At 39.2% G+C, this 17,995-nt stretch overlaps 1 protein-coding gene across 4 annotated transcripts in view; it reads right to left on the bottom strand.

The window, feature by feature from the left end:
* MAPK8 (mitogen-activated protein kinase 8) overlaps positions 1–17,995 on the bottom strand; it is an 81,278-nt gene that overhangs the window by 24,393 nt on the left and 38,890 nt on the right. For 3 of the 4 annotated variants that reach the window (XM_056130376.1, XM_056130375.1, XM_056130378.1), the window contains exons 2-4: positions 9,132–9,207; positions 4,299–4,468; positions 3,525–3,654 (exon numbers count right to left, since the gene is read on the bottom strand). In XM_056130376.1, the coding sequence (XP_055986351.1) occupies positions 3,525–3,654; positions 4,299–4,420 (252 nt within the window). In that variant the 5' untranslated portion in view covers positions 4,421–4,468; positions 9,132–9,207. The remainder of the gene's footprint in view (positions 1–3,524; positions 3,655–4,298; positions 4,469–9,131; positions 9,208–17,995) is intronic. The other variant, XM_056130377.1, reaches the window with a different exon arrangement.

Below are 17,995 nucleotides of genomic sequence, written 5' to 3'. Positions count from 1 at the left end.
GGAACAATTCCCAAGTGTGCATTTAAAGCCCTAAGAGCTTATGCCTCTCAAATACATATTCTTTTTATCAAATGGAAGATTAACAAATAACAGGAAATTAAACTCATTATCACTCTTACTCAAATCCCTTATTTTCCAGAGTACTTTCGTTTTAACTAGAAGGCCCTGGGTTCAATCCCTGGTCCCCCGAACCCATCAAGAGTGACCTCTGAGGAGAACAGAAGTGAACAGAAGTTTCCTCAAAAAAGAAATACAATTGGCCAAAAGGCACATGAAAAAATGCTCCACATCGCTAGCCATCAGGGAGATGCAAATCAAAACAACAATGAGATATCATCTCACACCATAGAGATTGGCACACATTCGAAAGAACAAAAGCAACCAGTGCTGGCGTGGATGTGGGGAAAAAGGGATGCTCTTTCACTGTTGGTGGGAATGCCCACTAGTCCAGCCTTTCTGGAAAACAATACGAACAGTCCTTCAAAAACTAAAAATTGAGCTTCCATATGACCCCGCAATACCAATTCTGGGAATATATCCCAAGGATGCAAAAAAGCACAGTAGAAATGACATCTGTATCTATATGTTCATTGCAGCACTGTTCACAATAGCCAAAATTTGGAAATAACCCAAGTGCCCTAGAACAGATGACTGGTTAAAGAAACTTTGGTATGTCTACAAAATGGAATACTATGCAGCTGCCAGGAGAGATGAAGTCATGAACTTTGCTTATAAATGGACAGACATGGAGAGTATCATGGTAAGTGAAATGAGTCAGAAAGAGAGGGACAGACATAGAAGGACTGTACTCAATTGTGGAGTATGAAACAACATAGTATGAGGCTGACACCTAAGGACAGTAGATACGCAGGACAGATAGATTGCTCCATAGCTGGAAGCCTGCCTCATGAGCAAAGGGGAGAAGGCAGCTGGAATAGAGAAGGGATCACTAAGAAAAATATGGCTGGAAGAATCAGTCGGGATGGGAGATGTGTGCAGAAAGTACATAAAGGACCAAACATGATGACCTCTCAGGTTCTGTATTACAAACCATAATGCCCAAAAGTAGAGAGATTATGGGGAATCATGTCTGCCATGGAGGCAGGGAAAGGGTGGGAAAGGGGGGGTATACCGGGGAGATTGGTAGTGGGGAATGTGCACTGGTGGAGGGATGGGTGTTTGATCATTGTGCGATTGTAACCCAAACATGAAAGCTTGTAACTATCTCACAGTGATTCAATATTTTTTTTTTTTTTAAAAGAGTGACCCCAGAGTACTGAACCAAGAGTAAGCCTGAAAGCACCGGCAGATATGGTCTCCAAACCAAACAAACCAAAAAAGCGTAACAATCTGTTCTCAAAAATGTGAATATTAAATGCTCAAGTCTTAGGATAATTAGCAGATAGAACAAATTTTTCCCCCTGGGTCCATTTTAGTACTGCTTTAAAATTACCACTAAGGTCGAGATTAATACCAGGAATTTTGCTCCATGGCTTGGAGGCCAGCCACACGTGCTAGGGGGAAAGGGAGCTCAAATAGAGAAGGGAGCACCAAATAAAGGGTGTTGGGAGGATCCTCCTAGGATGGGAGAAGCATGCTGAAAGTAGACTGTAGATCGAATGTGACTGCCACTCAATGCCTCTTCTGCAAACCACAACAACCAAAAGGAAAGAGAGAGAACAAAAGGGAATGCCCTGCCACAGAGGCAGTGTGGGATGGGGGGGATGGGGGGATGGGAGGGATACCGGGACCGTAGGTGGTGGAAAATGGGCACTGGTGGAGGGATGGGTACTTAATCATTGTATAACTGAAACCCAAGCACAAAAATTTGTAAGTCTAACTGTACCTCATAGTGTTTCACTAATAAATATATATATGAAATTAAAAAAATTAAGACCTGATTTAAATACTGAAAAGAAAAATATGAAATAAAAAAAAATAAAGACCTGATTTAAATACTGAAAACAAAAATAAAATTACCACTAAACTGATTTTAATTACTGACTTTTTTCCATATTTAAAGTGACCAGTGAGTACTGACACCACTTGGTTGGGGCCAGAGAGATAGTATAATGAGTAGAGTGCTGGCCTGTAAGCAGATGATTCAGCTTGGATCTCTGGCACCCAAATGGTCCACTGAGACAGGATGATACCTGAGTACCGTGGGTATGGCCAGAATCAAAAAGGGAAAATAAAGATGTGGGGGTGGATTCTAGAAATGATTTGGATTTTATATCTAGTTCCAGTGACAAAGATAAATGGTTCAATTTCATCTCTGTAGTAAGGGTCCAGTTTTCTGACATCAGCATGACTGACAAAAAAAAGTTGGGACTGAAATAAAGTTGTTTTTAGAATATCTGCCCTTTGAAAGTGCATTTGTTGGGCCTGAGAGATAGTCCTGCGGTTAAGAAGCTTGCTTTGCATGCTGTGAACCATGATTTGGTCCTTGGCACAAGATGGTTCTCCTTTGAGCACCACCAGGAGTGACCTTTAGCACAGAGCTATGCCAGGTATGGCTTGGCATAGTAGCCCGTAGTAGCCCGTAAGTGATGCCTGTAAAGTGTGGCTCATGTCGTCCCCCCCCCCCCCCCCCCCGCAAAATTAACTAAAACAAAAATAATTTCTTTGGCAAATTCACTATCAGAAAACTACACAATCTGAAATAATTTTTATTTGATAAGAGTTGTGGCAAAATTCAATGAAAATAAAACATTCCTTTGAAAGGTTTAATCCAAATCAATTTAAAGCAAAATATTCTAGGCTGCCCACGAATGGCTCCTCTGGCTCCTGAACGGCCATGAGCCCAGAGGCACACAAACCAATCTCAGAACCTTTTCATTATCAGCAAGCACCGCAGCACTGTCCTCCCGTTGTTCATCGATTTGCTCGAACGGGCACCAGTAACGTCTTAAGACTTCTTGTTACTGTTTTTGGCATATTGAATATATCACGGGTAGCTTGCCAGGCTTTGCCGTGTGGGCAAGATACTCTCGGTAGCTTGCCGGGCTCTCCGAGAGAGGCAAAGGAATCGAACCCGGGTCGACCGCGTGCAAGGCAAACGCCCTACCCACTGTGCCATCGCTCCAGTCCGATTACCAGCAATAGAAAACAAATTATCTTATGATGCCTTTTCGGCAGGTCTGATTGTGGGGGGAAAATTCCAAATAATAATGGTGATTCTTCTGTTAAAAAATTCAATGTAATCAAAGTAGAGAGAGAGTAAAGTGAAAATCATCTGCCACACAGGCAGGGGGAGGAGTGGGATGGGGGTTTTTGGTGGTGGAAAATGTGCACTGGTGGAGGGATGGGTGTTTGATCACTGTATGACCGAGACTTAAACCTGAAAGCTTTGTAACTGTTCTCACGGTAATTCAATTAAAAAAAAAAAAGCTTTTTTTAAACCATAAAAAAAATTATAAAGCAAAATATTCTATATTTTTATGCTTTATAAATTAGCTTTTATAATCCTGCTTTCATAAATCTTGATTTTATGTATGCTTATGTATTTTTAAATGCTCACTTACATTTTTGTGATTAACACATTTCATAAGAACTAGTTCTCTGTAAGCCCGCTTAGCATGAGTCTGATTCTGAAATGGTCGACTTAGCTTCTTGATTGCAACATTTCTTTCAAGAATGGCATCATAAGCGGCACTGTAATAGAATTTAAAAATCAAAACTGTGAAAATGAACTTATGGAAAATCATAAGTAGATTCCTCTCTTCCTCCAAAAATAAATGTAACTGGATCAAATTTCAGTCCTTGACACTGTCACATTTCTTCTTTAACTATTACAATAAGGGTAAGAGACAATAAGGATAGCAGTACAGTTAACTTCCTTAAATTGCCAATAGAGTAAAAAAGAACAGACAAGAGCAATAGTACAGGGCATTTTCCTTGTACCCAGATGAAACAAGTTTGAACCCTGGCATCCCATAAGGTCTCCTGAGCACTGCCAAGAGTGATTACTGAGTACAGACCCAGCAGTAACCTCTGAGCACCACTGGAATTAACCAGCATGCTACTTACTCTTTCTTGATTTAGTTATTTGCCTTGAAAAGGCTTATGACTTAAGAGTTTAATCATAATTTAAAGATGGCAATCTTCATTTATAATATTACGCTTTATGAAAAATAATCTGAGAGCAATAATTCCTGAGCAAGCAAGACTATAGCTTTAATGCAATTCCAATGCTTTCAACTTAATTTTTTTAGGCAAGTTATGTATTTACCAAAGTTATCTACAATATTAGAGAAGAAAAAAGGAGCAGTTAATAGCATTACAAAGTAAAAACTTACCATACTATTCCTTGAGCTCCTGAGCCTATAGGTTTTAAGTTTTGATAACGTTTCAGGACGGTGAATGTAGAATCTCCAATCTCTACACTATAAAAGTTGCTGTCGCGCTTGCTTCTGCTCATGATGGCAGCAATTAATTTAATGGCTTCATCCAAATATTCACCAAGAAGCTGCAAAATAAAACGTGACGTTAAAACAAATTCATGTTTAATGATTTTAAAAATCAAGTCCTCACCTGTTCACTGACAATTATAGATGGCTAGATCAAAAGAGCTGCTTGATTAAATAGCACTATTAGAATTTTAAAAATAACACAGATCCTTGTTAAATTGTTACATGTAAGAAAATAACCTTCTTAGAAACAAAAAATTACTAGAACAGTTTCTTCATTTTAAAAGTCATTTATTTTAAAAATTTTTTTGCTTTTTGGGTCACAACCGGCGATGCACAAGGGGTTACGCCTGGCTCTGTGCTCAGTAATTACTCCTGGCAGTACTCGGGGACCACATGGGATGCTGGGAATCGCACCTGGGTTGGCCACGTACAAGGCAAATGCCCTACCCACTGTACTATCTCTCCAGCCCCACAAGTCACTAATACAAAAATATAATTTTACTGGAAGACTTTTTAAAAAATCAAATAATATAGTTAAAACAAAGTTTAAAGTGCTTATGTAGTTTTAAAATATACAATTATCTGTAGGTGGAGAATGGGCACTGGTGGAGGAATGGGTACTTGATCATTGTATAACTGAAACCCAAGCACAAAAATTTGTAAGTCTACAACTGTACCTCATGGTGTTTCACTAATAAAAATTTAAAGAAATATATACAATTATCCTTTTATGGTCTTAAAAGTACTAAAACCTAATTTTTGTGACAGGTTGATATAAAAATAATTTACAAACTCACTAAATGAGTTTGTAAAAGGTAGAAATAACAAAGGTGACTGGTGTGTACTACCCCTATTTATCACAAATTAGCAGAGTGGTGTCAATGTAAGAGTCCCCAACCCCATATCTGCTTAAATGCATAGTTTGAGCCATGTAAAAAAGTGTAAAAATCAGGGAACGATAGAGATGAAACAAGATATGAGAAAGATAAAAAAATACTAAGATGATGTAAGTTAAATTTGACAGAGGCATTTAGTCTGCGAGGATATGAAACAAGATACTGTTCTAAAATGTTTGAAGCATCAGAAGCATGGCTCAAGTTGGGACTATAGTCCCATGTCTGATTAAAACCCAAGACAATCTTTATTTTTTTTTCTTTTTTGGGTCACACCCAGCAATGCTCAGGGGTTATTCCTGGCTCTGCACTCAGGAATCACTCCTAGGGATGCTGGGGGTACCATAAAAGATGCCAGGGATTGAACCCAGGTGGGAAGTGTGCAAGGTAAATGCCCTAATGCTGTACTATTGCTCCAGCTCAAGACAATCTTTTTTTTTAATGAAACCTATTTAAGCACTGGTAATTAATAAAACTCTTATTCATCATTGTTAAAGTGGCCAATTGTAAAAACATGCTAAGGCAGCTCCAAAATACTCCCTACATCCTTTTTATATGCCATCACTAGACTTTAATATATAATCTTTTTGACCTGGGCTGCTTTCACGACAGGTAAATATTAACCTCTAAAAATGACAGCTCTGAGGTCAGGGGGATAGCTGAAAGGGAAATGTGTATGCTAGCAAGTGCGAGGCCCACGTCTAATTCCCCAGCACCCCAGGAAGTCTCTTGGAGCAACCCCCAAGCACTGCCAGCGGTGGCCTCTTAGTCTCCCAAGATGGAAAAAAAGAGAGGGAGTTAGATATATAGGGAGCACTGTGAAACTGGACTCAACTAAGCCTGATTACTTTTACAATACAGTAAGAGCTTCTTAGCCTCACACCTGAAGTCACTAATTCAGAATGCACATTAAATTCAGTTGATATTTAATATCACTTGTCATAAACCCACAAGCTGGTATCTACAACAGATTTTAACTACCATTATATAAATGCATCTATTTACATTCCATTTATTTTTTCCCATAATATACTTCAATAGCACAGCATGTAGGGCATTTGCCTTGCAAGTGGCCATCAAGGCCAACCTGAGTTCGATTTCTCTGCCCCTCTCGGACAGCCCGGCAAGCTACCAAGAGTATCTCGCCCGCACAGCAAAACCTGGCAAGCTCCCCGTGACGTATTCGATATGCCAAACACAGTAACAACAAGTCTCACATTGAAAATGTTACTGGGCCCGCTCGAGCAAATCAATGAACAATGGGAGGGGAGGACAGGACAGAACAGGACAATTATTTTTGAAGTAATTAACATAAAGACTACTATGTCATATCATACATTAAGCTCCAACAACATATTGGTCTACAATTTGAGAGAGGTAGACAAACTGAGAGAAATAGAAGGGTGTATTTTAGGGTAGCTTTTCCTTGTTAGACAAGAGCCTGAGAAAGAGAACCGCTGTAGTTTGGAGAAATTAGCAACTACTGTCACTCATTTTCACTCTCTCAATGGGATTTTGCACACTGGTACCCATGGAAACTATGAGTCTAAAGGGCTGCAATACTTCCTTCCCTCCCCATTTAAATCCAGATAAGGAGTTGGTATATTCCTTCTTCTGCTCCCTTTCACAGGCATAAAAAGTAGGACCTCTCAAAAGTGATGCCATAAACAAAACCAAAAGAATAATTTTCACTAAGAAGGTAACAAGGGATATTCCCTGTTTTGTTTTCCCTCAGGAGAGGAAAAAATAACAACTCTACGGAGAAAAGAACCATGCTGAGAGAATATTACAGCATGATGATGCTGCTGAAGCCCGCCTTCACATCAAAGAAGCAGAAGAGATTTTGAGGAGATTCAAGCATCTCTACAGTGGAAGATGAGTAGATTTCTTTTCAAAGAAATTGGAAAGTGGCAGTTTGAGGAGTTGCAAAGAGCAGGGTTATCTAAAGGCCTGCTGGGCTCAAGTCCTGAGCTGGGAAGAATGTATACGGTGCGAAATTCCTGCATTTTCTGAGGTGAAGCCCCAAGCAGAGAAACTGAAGGGTGGGACTCAAACAAGATGGGCAGCAAAGAACATTCTACATTATAATCAGCTTCCACCATCCTTCATTCAGCATGGTGCTGACAGTGAAATGTTTTAAGAGCTAATAAACAGTTGAGTGTCAAAACTGAGATAACTCAAATAAGGGGAAGAATGGGGCCAAAGCCACCCATGCAAACCAGGCCTTCCCCATCATACCCAGAGCAGAAGCTAGTTTCTCCACGCATCTCATCTTTCCCACTGACACAGCAGCAATTCCTCCATTCACCATGCCCTGTTTGCTTGGGGCACCTAAAGTAGCCAGCAGAAAAATTAATTAAGCCAACTTTACCTGTGTGTGGAAACAATAACAACTGAGCCCTACATCATTAGCCAAGATAATTTGAAAGGAGGCAGAGAGGGGAAAAACACTATCACCAAAATCTTGAGATTTCAGGTAACATGACATTAGAAGTGAAGCAACTCTCCAGAAAATAATCCTAAATACATGGAATTACAAAACCATATGGAGACATTGGGTGGAGGCACTTCAAAACAGCCATCTAAAGAAATCAGAAGATACCAGAAAAACAATTTAATGATCTCAAGAATAAAATGAATGCGCATAAGAGACTGACACTGTAAATAGGGATCTAACAAAAATAAAGAATATGAAGAATTAAGTAAAGGAGATCAAGAATCAAACAAAGCTATGGAAACACACCTAATGAAGATATGAATCAAAGAGGGGGGAAAAAAACCTTTTTAAAATGCAGAAATAGTATAAGATTCCAATTCCATTAAGAAAGGCAGTATTAGGGACCAGAGATATTGGTCGGTGGTACAGTGCTTGCCTTGCATGTGTGGGGACTAGGTTTGATCCCTTGCGCTCCACCACCCTCGGCGTCCCCAAGAAGGTGCAATATTGCAATGAGTATCCCAGAAGATGATTAAGAAGAATGCAAAGAGCTTATTGAAAGAAATAGGTAAGGAATTGAATAAATGAATATAAAAGTGTATGAGTTAAGCAGAACACCTGATTATCTGGATACAAAAGAGACCTCAAGATGGGTATTAGTGAAAATATCAAAAATCCAACAAAAAGAATATTAAAACAACAAATAATTTACAAAGGTACAAGCTACCTACAAAGAACAGGTAGTTTTGTTTTGTTTGTGAAAACAAACAACAGCAGATAACTTACAAAGGTACAAACTACTTATAAATTTCTCTAAACCCTACAGGACAGAAAAGAAGTGAATAACAGACTCAAAATACTCAAAGATTAAAAACTGCCAGCCAAGAATATTTTAAATTACAAAGCAAGGGATTATACAATCCTTATTGGAATCAAATCCTGAGATATGGCCAAAGAATCGTGATACAGGATACCGACAGGCCAGGGAGGGAAGGAAAGACTGTGGGATAATGATCAAGAGATTCTGGCTCTCTGGCATGGGCATGGCGGAGCAGCACTGCAAGTACAAAGGGGGTATCACTAGTACAGTGATTGAAAAAAAATGACACATATAAAAAGAAGTATTTAAAAATCAATAAAACTAAAGCTGGAGTGCTAGCTCCAACATCTGAGTGACTGCTTTGCATGCAGGAGGTCTGGGTTTGATTTGCAGCAACCGAAGGTCCCCTAAACACCAATGGGGGCAACCTACAAACACAGAGTCAAAAGTAGATCCTGAGCACCTCTGGATCTACCCCCTCCCCCCCCCCAGTCCCCCAAGAAATACTGAAAGGAAAAAAATCCTGTCTTGCGAAACGCTTTCAGATAAGGGGAGAAATAAAGCCTTACCTAAATAAACAAAAGCTGAAGGAGTTCATCACCATTATATCTCCCTTATCAGAAATGCTGAAAGGAGCTCTTCTATCTAAAAGCAAAACAAAAACAAAGAAAAAAAAAGTTCACCAAAAATTGAACAAGGCAATAAATAAACATAAATATAAACACAATTTAGAAAGCAAACATAAAATGATAGTAACAAGACCTTTATATATAATCACCTTATAAAACCCAGCTCCCGGAAGCGTGCGGCCACATTTGCGGCCGCGCGACATCTTATTATCTAGGTCTTACTCTGGAGAACCTGGCAGGCTACCAAAAGTATCCTGCACACATGGTAGAGTCTGGCAAACCCCCCCCATGGCGGATTCAATATGCCAAAAACCAGTAACAATGATGGGTCTCATTCTCCTGACCCTGAAAGAGCCTTGATTGTGGCACTTTCTAAAATCTCAGGGCTAGGACGAAGGAGACGATACTGGTGCCTGCTCGAGGAAATCGATGAACAACCGGATGACAGTGAAATGTAAACTGTCTGCACTCACCAGTCAAAAGATCAAGAGTGGATGGGTTGATTGAAAAAGAAAAGAAAACCCACCTTCAAAGGAAAAACAGTATAAAGACAGAGATAAAGGACAGAAGAAAACGATGCTACAAGCCAAAGTAAAAATTTGAAAAGCAGAAATTGCTGTCACAAAAATTCCAGCCATAAAAAGCAGAGGCAAAGGAGAACATCATATGATAAAGAGGCCACTAAAAAGGAGATTAACACTACTATTATACATATGCCCAGCACTGAGACACCTAAAAGCATAAATTAACAGACCTTAGAGACCCTGACAACACAGCAAATAGCAAGGAAACAAAACAGAGGCATTACACTTTTTTGAATAATAAAGCAGCATGCTGATAGAATAAAAAGGTATGCGAGTTGAGACAGAAATACCTTCACACATTTCTGAACAAATAATTCATGACAAAAGAGCCACAACTCTACAATGGAGTACACAATGTCTTTTGAGGGCTGGAGAGATAGGACAGCAGGTAGAGCACTTGCCTTGCATGAGGCCAATCAGAGTTTGGGCCCCAGTACCCCATATCATCCCTTGAGTACCACCAGGAATGATTCCTGAGTGCAGAGTTAGGAGTAACCCCTGAGGATCACTGGGTGTGACCCAAAAAGAAAAAAAAAGAGCAATAAATAATAAATGGTGTGGGTAAAAATGGAATAGTTAATTGCAACAGAGTAAGAAAACTAGACAATATCTTACATAAAAATTATCTCACAGGAGATTAAAGACACGGATGTAGGATTGAAACCATAAAATACATGAAAAAAAAACCCATAAGTTGGTGTGCTTCCTGACACTGGCTGTAAAGATATCTTTGGGAATTTGGCTCCTATGGCAAGGAAAACAAATGTAAAAATAAAGGAGTGAGACTACATTAAATAAAAAAGTTTCCACACAGCAAAAGAAATACCATCAAAATAAAAATGCATCCTACTGACTGGGAGAAGATAGTCACAAAGTCACAAATTGTACATCTAATAAGAAATTAACATCCCAATTCAATCAGCCTAATCAGTGGCTGAATAAATAGCAGTACTCCTACATTAAAAAAAAAAAAAAGAAGTTAACATCCAAATACACAAAATGAATTTCTACAACTCAACAACAAAGAGTCCAAGCAACCCAATTTAAAAATACAGATGGGAGAAACAATAGCTCAGTGCTCAGGAGTTCAATTTCTGGCATCACAAGTCCTCCAACCCCAGTCAGCACAAGGAGGTATAGCCCCGGAGGTCTCCAGAGCACTGTTGGGTGGAGCGGGACCCACACAGTCAGGCCCAAGCAATGAACCAGATTATCTAGCCTAGATGGCTAAATATCTCCAGGAGTAATCCCTTAATCTTTATTCTTGAGCACTGCTTGGGAGGCTCCCTGCAAAATCGAGGAAGGAAAGAAAGAGGTCCTGAAGAGACACCTCCAAATAAGACAAAGATGGACAATAACCAAGGAAAAGGCATTTAGAAATACAAATCCTGGTATACAGAACCAGAAGTAGCCCGTGAGCAGTGCCAAGAATGCCCCTACCCTCCAAAAGTGTGTCAGAAGGCAGAAAAGAAGGAAATTCTGTTGATGGGAATATAAACTGTGCTGCAGCCATATGGTCAACAAATCATAATCCTCACAACAAATTATTCATAAAGAGTTAGATATAAGCGCATTAAAGAAAATGAACCCAGGAGACAAGAACAGAATTTCCTACCTATCCATAATCTTTAAAGCTGAGTGGGCACGGGCTGGCGGGGGGGGGGGGGGGATAGCACAGGGGCTAGGGTGTTTGCTTTGCACGTGGCCGACCCGGGTTCGATTCCCAGCATCCCATACGGTCACCCAAGCACCGCCAGGAGTAATTCCTGAGTGCAGAGTCAGGAGTAACCCTTGTACATCGCCAGGTGTGACCCCAAAAAGCAAAATAAATAAGGAGAAAAAGCTGAGTGGAGTGAATATACATCTATATATTTTCCTCTTGCTTTTATCTAGTGTTTCTCCAATTTAAATATGCTTAGAAATTAATATACAGGAGAGCATGCATACATGAAAGGTTTTTTTTAAAGAGAGAACTTTGAGTGATTTAAAATTTGGTGGTGACTTTTGTTCAGTGTACACAGATTCTGCTCTAAAGAATGTCCAAAAGCTTCCCTCAAAATCATCTCTGAAAATTCAGTCACAAGGTAACAGTATAATAAATAACATAATGCCCATTCTATTTAAATTAGAACCATACTAGATACAAGATGGTGACAATTGTATAAAAGACACATATAAATGAGTAAAATGGAGAGGAATGGATTCCTCCAAGAACATGCACTAACTGAGATGAGGAGAAGTATCTATATTACTGAGTTAAAAAAAATTTATCTACAATACATGAATAAATGGATATTCAAAGTTAAATTCACAAATGAAATACAAATATTAATGATTCTCTAGGAACAGGTTAGAATTTAAAAAAATTAACTCAATTCAGACTTTATTATGGAACTCGGGTCGGCCATGTTGGCCGCTTGTAAGGCGAACGCCTTACCGCTGTGCTATCGCAATATTTATTAGGGCTGGAGCGATAGCACAGCGGGTAGGGCGTTTGCCTTACAAGCGGCCAACATGGCCGACCCGAGTTCGATTCCTCCGCCCCTCTCGGAGAGCCCGGCAAGCTACCGAGAGTATTCGATATGCCAGACACAGTAACAACAAAGTCTCCAATGGAGACGTTACTGGGCCCGCTCGAGCAAATCGACGATCAACGATCAACGCCTTTACTTTTACCTTTACCAGACTTTATTATAGAACCCCCAGATGTCCAACTTCTGAGTGACACCCAGGGTCACGTGTGATGAGATTCTAAAATGGGTGATAATGAGAAAGGCAAGAAGATTTTGTCTAGAAGTGCACTCGGTGCTATATCACGAAGGGAGGCAAACACAAGACTGGGCCAACACTCCATCGTCTGTTTAGACAAAAGACAGGTCAGGCCACTGGATTCTCTTCCCCCAGTGCCAACAGGAACAAGAACAAGTCACCACCTGGGAAGAGAATGTGCTAATGGAGTATTTGGAAAGTTCTAAGTACATCCCTGGAACAAAAATGATCTTCACTGACATTAAGAAGAGCGAAAGGGCAAGACTGATAGCTTACCTCAAAAATGCTGCGAAATATTTGGAGGCACAGTCTTGTTTATTACAAAATAAATGTCTCATACTTTTTATGTGAACCATATTTAAGCCCATGTCATTTACCATAATTGGTAAATGGGACCATTCCTGAACCTGGGTCAGCCCGCAAGGCAAGCACTCTTTCTCCTGTGGTATTTTTTTTCCAGTTCTGGGTTTCTCACTACTTTTCAAATATGAAATATAGGAGCTGGTAAGTAGACCTCAATACATTAGTTCATCAAGCATCAAAATGGAAGTAATCTCCCATCAATATGGAAGTAGGCCCCAATCACCATTTAATATGGTTCAGAAACCACATAAATAAATAAACATGAAACATGACAAACTTTAGAGACTGGAACCTTTTACAGGCATATTAACATTTTGTCAGTTGAAATCTGAGATTCTAAAATTATCTGGAACTCAAAATGGCAAACATCTCAAAATACTTCGGAAACCAGCTTTGGGTACTTAACTATCTAGATTACTAAATACGGTGACTAAAATGCATGCCAGGGGAAGTGGGCATGCTGGTGGAGGGTAAAGTGCTAGAACATTATATGCACGAAACACTATCAATAACAGCACTATAGATCACAGTGCCTCAAAAGCAAATTTTTAAAAAGTGGAGTCAGAGAAATGGTAGAATGGATAAAGGGTAAGGCACTTGCTGTGCATGCGGCCAACCTTAGTTCGATCCCCTACTATATGGTGCGCCCCCGACAAATGCGCCCCCATCTGCCCAAACCCCCAAGCCCTGCCAGGAGTGACCCATGAGTTCAGACCTGATTAAGCTCTGAGCACTGCGTGGTGTGGCCCAAAATACAAAAAACAAACAAAAAACCCCCAAACAACACACACACAACAACTAAGATGAAATTTATAAATAGGTAATCTAATTTACAAGACTGTATTACTTCCTAAGATATGCAAAATATCTTTTCACTTGAAAGCTAAGGAAAAGTCACACTTGTATTCTTAGAAAATTTCCAAGTCCTTATTGAAGAAAAAAAACACCAATAAACATTTTTTATAATATAGTACCTTCAGCTACAAGTCTCACAATTTATTGTGAGACATTACTGGTTCCCGCTCGAGCAAATTGATGAACAACGGGAGGACAGTGCTACAGTACCTTCAGTTAAATTTCAGTTTGTACCACAATGACGGTACAAAATAACAACCCTTAATAAGAGATTCAAATAAATACAGTTTTCTAGTAACTTTTATCAAGTCTTTTAGTAAAGACTTGGTAAAACGATTCTCAGGTTCACAAGAGAAGAAAACGTTGATCACATTAAACTGCCACCAGAGATGCTTTCCTAAAACCACAAATTAGTAATTGCAAATGAGAACTGTCCCAGATGCATCTTATAGGGAATTTCATTCACATTAGTTAATTCAACATATAATTACCACTCGTTTATCTTGCCAACAAAATAATTATCATTAAAATGTTTTTAAAGTGCTAGGTAGGTGTTAGAAAAGAATGATTCCATGACAAATAACTTTCATGATTAAATGTGTCTATTCCCAAAAAGAGAAGGGGAAAAAAAAAATCACAATTCTAGGGTAAATTATATTTCAAAATCTGAAAGTTCAGCAAGATAGGATAAAACAGCATCCTCAAATGCTTGTAATAACTACATATGACAAACTTAAATTCTTACATGTAAAAAGGTTTAGTTACCCAGCTAAAATCTATAATCAATCAGTCAGAAACAAAGCTCTATCTCATCTGTAAGTTGTCTTTCACAGAATAAGCCTTATGGCTGAGGCCATCAAAAAAAAAATCAAATAAATAAAAGCAACCTTTGTTTCACTAAAAACACTTTTTTCTCCTGCAAAAATCTGCAGCAGATATTGTTGGTTTTTAATTTTATTAAGTAATATGAGAAAAAGCCCATAAAATCACTTAAAAACCAACTTAAACTTTAAAATGTGTGTCTAACACATCCTAACAACTTTAAACTGTCAAAGTGCAATAAAGGGAAAAACATCCTTGTATGAAAAGAAAAATGAGCTTCTGCAACAACTGGCAGAAAAGAAATAAGGCCTCAAATAAACAAAGCATGCTAAATGTAAGAACAAATAGTTTTAAGTGCTCAAAAGGTCCCAGTGGTATTATAGCCCTGATTAATAATCAATAATAATGGTACTTCTGCTGCAGTAGTAAATTAAATAACCAATGTACCTCCAGAAAGCTTATAAGTTTCAGAATGGCTTATAAAATTTTAAGGGAGATAATCAAAACTTTAAAAATTGTTAGTATATTGGGGAGATTAAAAGAATTAAATACATATCATAAATTCCTCAAATTGCTCAAATCCTACGCCTTTTTACACAAATATTTTCACTAAATGTATTTAGAATGTGAGACTTTATCACTACACATTTCCTTTCTATATTAAATTCATAGATTCGATTACCATTTCCCAATTTACTTTCTAGTCTTGATATCTAGTCTCTCTCCTCTTTTTCTTTTTAAACTTTTTAATTGAATCACTGTGAGATAGACCCTTACAAAGCTGTTCAGGATTGGATTTCTGTTATACAGTATTCCAACACCCATCCCTCCACCAGTGAACATTTCCCAGCTTCCCAGCACCAGTGTCCCAAAGTTCCCTCCCATCACCCCACCATGCGAAGCCCCCCCCCCTCCCCCTCTCCTCCCTCACTTTTGGGCACTGTGGTTTGCAATACTGATACTGAAAGGTTATCAAAAAAATCCTTTTACCTACTTTTAACTCTCAGATCTTGTCTGGTGTGCTCATTCCCAACTATTATCATCATACTGGTCTCTTCTTTATCTTACTACCCTCAGCCCCACACACACTTGTGAATAGATCCAACCATTGACCAGTTCTCCTAGCCCGTTTACCCTGGTCATGGATATTTTTTATATACCACAAATGAATGCAGTCATTCTATATCTGTCCCTCTCCTTCTGTGTGGTCTCTTATTTTCAAGAGCCTCCTCCATAGGTATGCAACGACTTTCTTCCAAAACTTGCACTTGCTTCCATATCTATTTCTTTTATCAATAATACCGGTCTTTCAGTAATACAGGTTGGAAATTTCCCAAAGAAACTCCTGGTTCGTTTTCCTGTAGTTTCCTTCTAATAAACCTAGTATGAAGTTGTTTTCACTTATATTTTGTACACAGCTCTAACAACTCAGGTCTGTAACAACTCTGCTTTTCCATTATTCTTATTAAGATTTTCTTTGCTTAGCTTATATTTCATGGTTTGGTCATTAATTAGGTCATTAATATGCTAATTTCCATGCCCTGCTCTCTCCTGATGAACCAATATGAAATAATAGTATAGACTGAATTCTCCTCTAACTTGCCCATCTTTTTTTGAGCCTCTAACGTAGACCGCTGAAGAAAAGCCACCCCTCCACCAGTGTACATTTCCCAGCACCAGTGTCCACAAATGCACTGCTTTTCGATTCATGCCCTCCAATTTAAGTTTGCAGAAAACTGTTTTCTTCAGTCAGCTATCTACTCTAATTCCTATACATAACGTATCTATTCCAAATTGTTCGCTTGTTCCTCTGTCTTTCTTGTATGGCACACAAGAGAAAATAAAACTCAGGAAATAATCTCAGCTTCATTTTACCAATGCTAACTTTACATATCAATTTTTATTTCAATCTTCATTCTTACAATGCACTAGTATTCTGACACACTCCCTCAATGTTCATTCTCTCTCCTAGGACCCAAATCTAACTAAGACCCTGATAAACTTTTTAAAATAATGATACACTTTAAAATCATTTTATTATCATTAACAATTTCAATCCATTAGCCCCTCTTTCCTTACTCTCACAGCCGAACTGCTTAAGTACTATTTATATCTATTTTAATCTACCTCTCATTGAGTCCTCAATCTCTGCTTCAACTTTTTTCTTTCTTTTATTTTGTTTTGTTTTGGTGACCAGGGAAAACCCTTTGCTGTGCACTCAGGGATTACTCCTGGCAGGCTCGGGTGTCCAGATGGAACCCAGGTCGGCAGCATGCAAGGCAAACACCCTACTTCTATACTATTGCTCCAGCTCTTTGCTTTTTTCTTTTTTTTTGGGGGGGGGGTCACACCCAGAGATGCTCAGGGGTTACTCCTGGAGGTGCTCAGGGAACCATATGGGATGCGAGGGACTGAACCCAGGCCAACCGCATGCAAGGCAAACACCCTACCCACTCTGGCTATCGCTCTGGCTTCCCTTCTCCAGTTCTTTGTATCAATTCTTAACACCTCCATTAAACCCATTCTCCAAAGCCATAAACAAGTTCCTTACTCTGTACAACCAAAATAATTTTATTTTCTTTACAATGCTGCTCAGCAGCAATGGTGGGTGTATGTTCACTATATTCTTTTTTCCCCCCTCTTTTCCTGTTCATATTACTTTTTAATTGAATCACTGTGAGATACAGTTACAAAGCTTCCATGTTTGCTTCAATCATATGATAATCAAACACCCATGCCTCCACCAGTGCACATTCTCTTCCATCAATGTCCCCAGTACACCCCCCGTTTCCCACTCTCTCCCTGCCTCCACGGCGGACAATTTCCCCCATACTTTTTCTCTATTGTGGGCATTATGGTTTACAATACAGATACTCAGAGGTTATCATGTTTGGTCCTTTATCTTTCAGCACACATCTCCCATCCCGAATGATTCCTCCATCACTGACTTAGTGGTCCCTTTTCTATTCCAGCTGCCTTCTTCCCCAGCTCATGAGACAGGCTTCCACTATGGGGCAATATTCCTGGCCCTTGTGTCTGTCCTTGGGTGTTAGTGTTATGTTATTTTATTTTCCACAAATGAGCGCAAGTTCTTCTATGTCTGTCCCTCTCTTTCTGACTCATTTCACTTGCATAATAATCTCCATTCACTTATAAGCAAATTTCATGACTTTATCTCTCCAAATCGACACTACTTCCACTACCCAGCCGTCGCCACACTCCAGGACGCTTTCCGGACCCGCGCGGCAAGAAAACACATTATAAGACACTAAATACCCATCTTCCAGAATTGTTGTACCATATTTGATAGGGTTCAAATATGGTAACACCTACAAGGGTGATTAGAGGTCACCCCAAAAGCCTCTATCCCTCTCGGAAAGACTGGCTAGCTACCGAGAGTATTCTGCCCGC

The sequence above is a fragment of the Sorex fumeus genome, unplaced genomic scaffold (assembly GCF_029834395.1).
Source record: "Sorex fumeus unplaced genomic scaffold, SorFum_2.1 ptg000078l, whole genome shotgun sequence".
Lineage (NCBI taxonomy): Eukaryota > Metazoa > Chordata > Mammalia > Eulipotyphla > Soricidae > Sorex > Sorex fumeus.
This window is presented reverse-complemented; position numbering and strand designations above follow the sequence as displayed.